General features: G+C 48.6%; 1 protein-coding gene across 1 annotated transcript; it reads right to left on the bottom strand.

The window, feature by feature from the left end:
• Positions 1–2,938: 2,938 nt before the first annotated feature.
• atp1b1b (ATPase Na+/K+ transporting subunit beta 1b) lies at positions 2,939–8,752 on the bottom strand. Its single transcript, XM_005748061.1, has 6 exons — positions 8,516–8,752; positions 6,555–6,683; positions 5,069–5,224; positions 4,676–4,860; positions 4,459–4,542; positions 2,939–4,369 (listed from the first exon to the last, which is right to left on the bottom strand). Exons 1-6 carry the CDS (start codon positions 8,607–8,609, stop codon positions 4,109–4,111), a joined length of 909 nt encoding a protein of 302 aa, XP_005748118.1. The 5' UTR covers positions 8,610–8,752; the 3' UTR covers positions 2,939–4,108.
• Between the last annotated feature and the right edge of the window lie 21 nt (positions 8,753–8,773).

Here is an 8,773-nt window from a genome sequence, read left to right as displayed (position 1 = left end):
CTGATCGAGTCCTGAGTCTTCTGTTTCCTGTAGCTGCTGAAGTCTTTGCACACGTCAGTTATTTGTCGGCGCAGACTGAATCTGTGTTGGTGCTTTTATGTGTGAATCTTGCTGATTATGTACCAGCGTCACAGGCACGGACTCACGGAGCGCTGCCGCCCTCTTGTGTTCAGAAATAATCAGCCCCCACCCCCGCACCTGCACGCGCACACATCCTCCAACCACACACCCTTATTTTGCTCCACTGCGGTTTATTTCACACATCAAACATTTAGTAAAGAATTAAGCAAATACAAGTAACCTGCAATAAATGACAGGCAGTAAGAAAAGAAACTCTTTTAGGCTGCGCCCGCACCTACACGGGTGTTTTTCAACACGCAGCTGTTTCGAGTCACCGAAAACTGAGATTTTTAAAACTCCTTTTTGCGTTTACGTGGACGAGGAATACAGAGTTCATCACACAACGTCAAAGGTATGAGCCTTTTCCACGCCACGCTGTGTGCACGTTATTGTTTACATGAGATGAACTGCAGGACGGCAGATAGAGACGAAATACTGTTAATCTGACTGTCTGCAGCTTTACAGCAGTTACTGTCCGTCCATTTACAAAGGCAGAGGCGTCATTTTACATGTAGTTGTTTTTTCCTGTGTAATAATGTTCAACATCGCTGTTAATACCATCCATCCATCTTCATCCGCTTTACCCGAGGCCCGGTCGCGGGGGCAGCAGCCTAAGCATGCTGTCAATACATGTTTCAAAAATGCCTCTCTGTGCAAAATGGGTTCAAAAACATAAACAGCTGTGGGATCCTGTTAGTCTGTGATTTGAAGAGCCCAGCGCTGCTCCTGACCACAGGAAAACCAACCCTGCAGGGAGACCTACCTCAGCACCTGTGCAGGTGAAGCCAAAGGGCAGACAGGCTTCACCATGTTTTCTAGTCTTTGGCTTAGAATGAAGTTGGTTTGGAAACATGTTCAGCGACGCTTCATCTCTTGCTGTGCGTTTGTGTGGGAGCCCCTGCTAGCAGTGTCCAAGCATTGTTTTTATCCTTTTCATACCGTGCCCCCCCTGCCATGGCTCTGCGGCCCCGTAGGGGCGGGCCCCACACTTTGGGAAGGTGTGCATTAGGCCCACCATTATTACTTATTATTTAGACTGTGAGCTTACTGGGCTGCTCAGGGTCACGTATCCGTGGGCACGATACGAACCCCTGGGTTTCTCCTGATGTCTTTATTGGAGTGTGACTCGTGTATGAACCCTTGGCTGCTCGGACAGAGAAGAAAAGCACGGTGCATTTACCAAACGTGCTTCGGTGTTTTCCACACATGCATCAATGCCCCTCCTGTAGTAAGACACCTGCTCACTGGTGTTGGCTGGTGGGCCTTGCTTGTTGCTGTGGATTGATTCTTTTTGTTTGGCACACAGGTGTGCTGATGCAAACAGATCGTATCTACCTGCACGCGGTGACAGGCGAGCAGGTTGATTTATGCAGAAGGAAAGTGAGCTGATTAACAAGGAAAACCAAGCAGCAGAGAACATGTAAAGATGAACAGTGAAACCAGGACACACGTGTCCAGGGGCCAAGAGGACCTCAGTTTGAAGCAGCTGTTATAAACATGTCCTGTTAAAAATCATCTCATCCTCTACATAAAGAGAAAATCATTTCTTTATTTTCTTTGGGCCAGTGCACAGCGCTTTACACACCCAGTCACACACTGTAGATACAATCATTTTGCTGCTGTGTAATCAGCCTTTCTTATATACATCATCTCATCATATTTGGAATAATCTCTAGTAGAGTCTGTTTCTTAATGCATTTTCTTTCAAATACAGTGAGGTTTTTTAATATTGTAATAATCCATATTCATGCAGATATGCATAACAGATCGCTTTTAGTGCAAAAGCTGCGTGTCCCCTGGCGAGCTCGTTCCTGCTCATAGCCAGCGCGCTGTGGCGTCACGGGCGATCGCTGGTTAACGGTCATCATGTGACGCATGAAAGCCAGATTGTTTCATTAAGGAAAAGTGGTGATGAATAATTTTACACACACACATTAAAACAAAAAAAGCCTCAAGTAAAGGGCGCTTTGCCCCCCGGCGCCTGAAACAACATCCCTGTGTTAGCTGCACACAGCAGCCTCCTCCTGTAATTACAGAAACTCAACACTGGACACTCAATAACTGAACAGGAACTGAAATCGTCCAGTCACGGTGCCCTCAGCCAACAACAGTTCATTCATCACTGAGGCCAAACAGGAAGAGGGGGAGGGCCCTGTCCTCTGTCACACAGACAGGAGAGCCGACAGCGTTAGCAGACACTCTACTTTCAGTGTTGAGAAAGACTTTGTTCCACTGAAAGCAGCTTCAGACCTTTTTCCATGAAGCGTGAGATGAAGCTGTGTGAGCATCTGGAAGCTCTGAAAGAGCTCGAAAAGGAGTTAAACATGAAGTTCAGCCTGGATGTACACAAGCATGCTTAAAGCTTCCTTTGTAGTCTTTTTGTCATGTGACTGCACATGAAAGGGCCTGCACACATGCACTCTGAAAACCGGATGGCTCCCAGTTCACCAGTGCCGAATGTCTGCTGAGAGAGTTGAAGTGAATAACAGAGTTTCCTGTTTTATAGAGCCTATAGCTCGAGCTGGACCAGGTGACCCTGGGTCCTCTCTTAGCTAGCTGCAATAGCTCTGCATCCCATGATGCACTGGGTGTTTCTCCTTCACTCTGTTTAATCATTAACTATCAGTCTGTCCCCTGTAGTATGTAAACGCTCTACTGCATTACGAGCATGACACGAAGTATAAAGGGTTTTATACTGAGCTGCAGGACGTGGACTCCAGGCAGGAAGGACGGAGCCCCTCGTTGGGGATGGCAGGCAAACACATGATGCAAATGTGACGCCGACACGAGAACAGACAAAAAGAGCACGACACCAGAGGAAGGTCCAGTCGGACTTTATTGGTTTCTATCTGATTAAATGAACAGATGAAAAGTTGACTGGAGGTAAATTTATGGTCGAATGTTATACATCAACATGAGATCCTACAGATTAAAGCCAACATCGTCATTCATCTAAGCCACCGAGCTCTGCGGGAACTCCGTGTTTTTGGACAAATGCATGGACATCAGGCCTGTGGAAGTTAGCCGCCTGTCAGCTCTTCGTTACACACTCGCCTACATTCACGGCCAGAACATAAACTCAGAGTCAACCCTTAAAGGTCGCAAGGCAAGACGCTGACAGCCTACAAAGGCGTACTGCATTGCTTCTGATAAAGACTCTCTTACACTCATCACTTTGGTATTGCATTATACATTACAATATTTTGCAAAGAAATAAAATGTACAACTGCATCAATATAAAAGTCTTCCAACATGTTTTATGGTTGCAAACATTCAGAGAGTTGCCAACAAAACAAGAACAAACCCTTTAGTTAGCACCGTCGCCCTTATAACAGGCCAGGGTCTAACACACTGGACACGAGTCTACATTCAAGGCGGAATCAAAAGTTAAAGGCATGAAACAAATAAAACCCAATCACACATTCGAACGATTTAAGGAGGTCTCCCACGATCAGCTGTAAAAGAAATAAAGAGGAGAGGTTTCCTGGAGTGCAGCGTTTTCCTTACATAGATCACAGCGAGGAACCATTTTATTATTAATGTTATTATTAAGGACATGTCTGAGGCTCATGGCTGGCACTGCTGAAGCTTGCTCATACAGTAAGAGGAGGTTGAAGGACCCGATCTGTACACTCCAAAGAACTAGCTGCTAAAACCACACAGGCAGCGATACAGAGGGGACAGACGGCTCGCTATGCCGCGCACACAGACTCCGTGGAAGTGTCCCATGGCTTGTTTAGAGGTATCATTTACAGCACACTAAATATTTTCATTGGCCCTATTGCTACGTTCCCCTAAATTTGATTCTAAGGCTAAGACAGAAATACAGAAGCAAGTGATGAAAGCAGATTACACAACAGTCCCTAACAGCGTTTCCCCTTCACTCAGCCAACACGAGCTAATAGCTACAGCCTGCCCCTCTCATCTCATACAACTGACTGATACTACAGGGGTGCGGGGCGGGGGAGTGCTATGGGCCTGATGGCGGTCATGATTCTTCAACCTGGATCTTGATCTCAAAGCGTCCCTGGTAGCGGTCCTTCTCGCTGTAGTCGATGTTATCTCCGAACACTTTGCACTCGATGCGGAGGTCAGTGTTCCGGGTCAGGTTGGTGAACTGCAGCGCCACCAGCGGCTGCAGGTACTGCGGGTGCAGCTTCTTGCCGTAATAGGGGTAGTACTGCAGGGGGAACCCTTCACCGATGCCGTAGTACTTAATCTCTCCGATCTTATCAGCGTCCTCCTCTTTCTGGAAGAGAGAACGTGCATACATGAATTCGTTGTCAGAGGACAGCGGGAGCGAGGCCATGCTACATGCTGCGTGCTGGCTGTGCGTACCTTGCTGGTGCAGTAAATGGGGATCACGTTGGGCTGCACCTTGGGTTGAGCCTCCTCAGGAATACTCTCATTAGAGGTAGGAGGCTAAAGAAAGAAGACGAGTTAGCCAAACCGTATGAGCGCCGACCGCTGCTGGGCAAGTAAGGTGACATTTTCATTTTCTACCAAGCATTGCACTGCTTTGGTCTCCAAGTAAACAAAAGAAGGCTAAAGTTACCCGCGGGCGGTAGTTGACAATTCTGTTCAGCTTCACAATCAGACAGGGTTTGCCCTCCTTGAAACCAAACTCTGTGTCCTCCAAGCCAGAGCAGGGTCCCAGCAAGGCCCTGGAGAAGCGACAGGCCTTTCGGACACCCACATCACTGTCCAAGTCACCCCTGTTCTTGTAGTCTGCAGGTTGATCTAGAGGAACAAGTAAAGGGTTACGTCTCCTAAAGTTGGGTTCTTCCAGGTCCAACATGGCATCTATCATAGTGATGGAAAGGATCCCAAACCACCACGTACAAGCTCAGCCGAGCGGTAATGCACAGATGTGTCGGACAACAGCACTTCCTGTTTGCAATCACATTTCTGTTATTTTCCAGCAGAAACTAGTTCAAGTGACGCTTACCTCCACAGTCTTCAAACTTCATCTGGTCTTTCTGTTTACTCTCATCGTACTTGTCCAGGAACTCCCTCAGAGCCTTCGTGTGAGGCAGGAAGGTCTCCACGGCTCGGGGGTTGAAGGCCATCTCAGCTTTATCTGACCGTGGGGTGTGTGTGAGGCCTGCAGGTGCACAATCACAGCCAACATTAACAACTATTGTGATGTCACCCAGTACGGTTTTCAAATCCAATCATTTTGGAGGCAGACGCCATATTTGCATAATGCTTATAGACAGATCAGGTGAGTGCGGAGACGAGTGGCTCAACAGGTGGAGCTGTCTAATGGCACTGAAGCCAAAGCTGCCCCGCCTGGTGCCTCCACTGCTGTATGAGACTGTGTGCACAGACTGTACATGTTTATAGCACTGACTTGCTTTTACAGCCTCAGGTGGCCATTGAAGGAACTGCAGTTTGGCACTTTCAGTGCTGCTCATCATCAACACCAGATCTACCAACACAATAAACAGTCCTGCTGTCACAGAAGCTCACAGGCATCCTGGCAGTAGCACCACCTTTAAAGCTACCAGACATTCAGAGTTACGGTGAAAACACACACTGCTGCCAACGTGCAGAATCAGTGCAACATCGATCTCACGGCAGCATCCGAGGGACAGATAGCGTTTCCCTCGGCTTTCAGTCATTGTGCTAAGATGGGCCGAATACAGTCTGAACTGGGACTCTGATGAAAGCGATGATGACTGGATATGAAAGCTGATAAGTGATTTTAAAGATAAACAGGGCCGCGCAGCAGTGTGTGCTTCGTGTGTAACATTAACGATTGCTACACGACTTTAGCTGAAGACAGATGAGGATGCAAAGACGCAAACTGCCCCCAGCTTCAGTCTGTCACAGTCTCACACACACAGCCGGCCCTCTGTCATGGAAACCGAGCCGTGGTGTGTACACAGCAGAGGCAGCGGGGCCATTATGCGGCGAGTTCTTCTCCACAACAACGTCAGGCAGGCCAGACTGAGCACAGGTGCTTTAAAGGCTACTTTCAGGTTTGGAAAAGTCTTTTTATGTGTGCCACAAGCAGTCAAACAAGTCATGCCCAGCTTTGTGGTTATTGTGTGTGACTGTGCTTCACGTCTGCACCTCAGACGCCCTAGATATCGCTCGCTGATCAAGAAAACAACTGCAAAACTTCAGATGATGTCATTAAACTACAAGCAACATAACAATCTCTCTATTCAAAGTTAAACCCTGAAATGTTGGAATAATAAGTGGGAATTTTGTCAAAGCGTTTTTGGGAATGTTGACTAAATCGTGATAAAATGTTGTTGTTCTTACTGTGCAAACTGTAACATCTCCTCTTACCAGCAGCACTTTATAAAGACAGCGAGTTCAGCTCATTGCTGCTGCCTCCACAACAGTCCCAGTTTATCATGTGACCCTTAATAAAGATTAACTGGCCATCCTGTGAAGAAGATCAGCAGACTTCCATCTCTTACCAGGGGGTGCAACTCTGTCCTGCCAGGTGGGCTTGTATTCACTCAGAGTGAGCAGCATTGCTTGGATGGTGCCAATGAAGATCCCAGCCAGGCAGCCGTAGAATATAACATAGAACAGCGTAATTTTGACTGTGGGGGGGAAAGGAAAGAGAGTGTCAGCACAGAGAAAGTTAAAACTGCTGAGAACATGGAGGAAATGGTGTTAGTTACTGCTGACTGGAATCAATATTTTAGAGGTGGTGCAGATGATATGTTACATGATCTTCAGACTAATCATATGGACCGTACAGCTGTGACTCAGAATGAAACTACAGCGCTAATGAGGAAACAGAAACAAGGTCGCCAAAAAGGAAAAGGTCAGAAGCCGAGTCAGCACAGGCGACTGGTTTCCACGGTTGGTAGAACGAATGAGACGCTGCACATAATGAATAAGCAACACAACAAGAACAGCCTCAAACCTGCAGGACAGACGAGTGCTGTGAGCAAGGTCACAGTAAGACAGCGCGCGAACGCCTCACTGTCACGTGGTAACAGCAGAGCTACTGCGTTAGACACTTTGTCTCCGTCTCCTAAGGAGACTTTCACAAGACTTCACGAAAATTAGCTGTTATAAAAAACTCAGTTAAGCCGAGTGACAGCAGAACCTCAGCTTCAAGCGCACCTTTGACCTGACAGAGCTGCAGTAAGCTGGCTGATAATAGAGTCTCCAGATTCATTGAGATTAATGAGTGGCTGGAGCTGCTGTGTGTGCACAGAGCAGACAAAATGACTGCAGAGCCATGCGTCACTGAGGGGGAAACACTTCCCAGCCATGAGTGCTTTAAACCTGACATGCCAACACTTCTATAGAAACAGTGGAAAACACACTTTTAAGGAGTTTGAGTGAACTCGGCTCACAAAAGACTCCCAACTACATCCCTGTATCAGTAACACAGAAACACGATCCTGTAAAGTCTGTCCTCACAGGACTTCAGCCTGCTCATCAGCACACTGCAACTCAAACCCCGAATGAATCCGGTTATGCTACTGTGAAGTTTATTCCCAGCAGCTCAAAGTCATCCAAACCCCACAGCCACGATTCACCTCGCTGCTTGCAGGGTGTAGGTGCACGCGCCTGTCCTCACGGTGTCACAAGGTCACCTGAACCAGTTATGTGACATTTTACCGGAAGTCGTTACCGGCAAGGGCATCTTAAACTCCAGCATCCCCCGGGCACTACGGCCCTCAGTGCCAGGACATCTGTAGGACACACACTTCAGTTACCACACACACACACACACACACACACTGATTCTAGCGATTTAAACTCCTTAATTATAGCGTGCACGCTCACGTGCACGCTCACCGGTATCGCAGCACTGCGCATGACACACTGAAACGCATCTGCACTTTGCGATGACCTGAGAAGGACGAACCGTAGTCCCCGCTCAGCTCGGGTCCAAACCGAGCACACGCCGGACTGAACCGGGAGTCCACAGAGATGAAGCGGTGACATTCACACGAGGGGCAAGGACATGCGCACTGCCGAGAAACGGGAGAAGAAAGGTCGAGCAACTTAATGACCGCATTGTTCCTCGGACTACAGCGACACCTGAGCCTGGCTCCTTCACCTTGGCTCACCTTGGACTCTGATGCAGTTTTAACCCTTTGCCTGCCCGCTTCGCACCTGCCGAAAGACACCTTGACCGTTTTACCCGACAACAATCAGCCAGCGCGGACGACTCTAAGCTCCAATCAGCGCGCGCAGCACCGGCTCTTCGCACTGCAGCGCGCACGCGCTCCCTGCACGGACAGCACGAGCACAAACATCACGAGCCTGCTTCACTTAATGAGCTCAGCGGCAGCTCGGGAGTTGTGTGCCGTGTGTTAGTTACAGACACCCAGAGAAAGTCGGCTCAAACAGGTGCTTGGAAACACAGACGGCCGTGAACGCGCGTTTGCCCAGTCTGCCCAATACTCACACCAGCTGCCCCCGGTACGGCCGAGCAGCTCCCCTGTCTCCGAATTCCACAGGAACTTCTTCCATCCGCCATCGTCCTTCTTATCGGAGGGCATGTTGCTATAGTTCCTTTAGTCGTCCCGGGGAAGAACACTCCGCGTGCTGTAACCAATTCCCAGCCTGTCCGAGAGGCACCCAGCGCAGTCCTCCCTCAGGCTCCCCAATATAAGCGTTCGCCCCTGACTCCGCCCGAAACTCCAGCAGTTCACCTAGGAGGAGG

This window comes from Pundamilia nyererei, unplaced genomic scaffold (genome assembly GCF_000239375.1).
Source record: "Pundamilia nyererei isolate P.nyererei 1_Seehausen unplaced genomic scaffold, PunNye1.0 scaffold00212, whole genome shotgun sequence".
In the NCBI taxonomy this organism is placed as follows: domain Eukaryota; kingdom Metazoa; phylum Chordata; class Actinopteri; order Cichliformes; family Cichlidae; genus Pundamilia; species Pundamilia nyererei.
The sequence above is the reverse complement of the archived record's forward strand: the minus strand, read 5'-3'. Positions and strand labels throughout refer to the sequence as shown.

What these genes read in the sequence shown, in the direction of transcription:
- atp1b1b (XM_005748061.1), bottom strand. Translation starts at nt 8,609, where the DNA reads ATGCCCTCCGATAAGAAGGACGATGGCGGATGGAAGAAGTTCCTGTGG. An exon ending in TTGTCAACTACCGCCCGCGG is followed by an intron (nt 4,543 to 4,675) that starts GTAACTTTAGCC and finishes TTCTTTCTTTAG; the next exon opens with CCTCCTACCTCTAATGAGAG. An exon ending in CCATTTACTGCACCAGCAAG is followed by an intron (nt 4,370 to 4,458) that starts GTACGCACAGCC and finishes TCTCTCTTCCAG; the next exon opens with AAAGAGGAGGACGCTGATAA.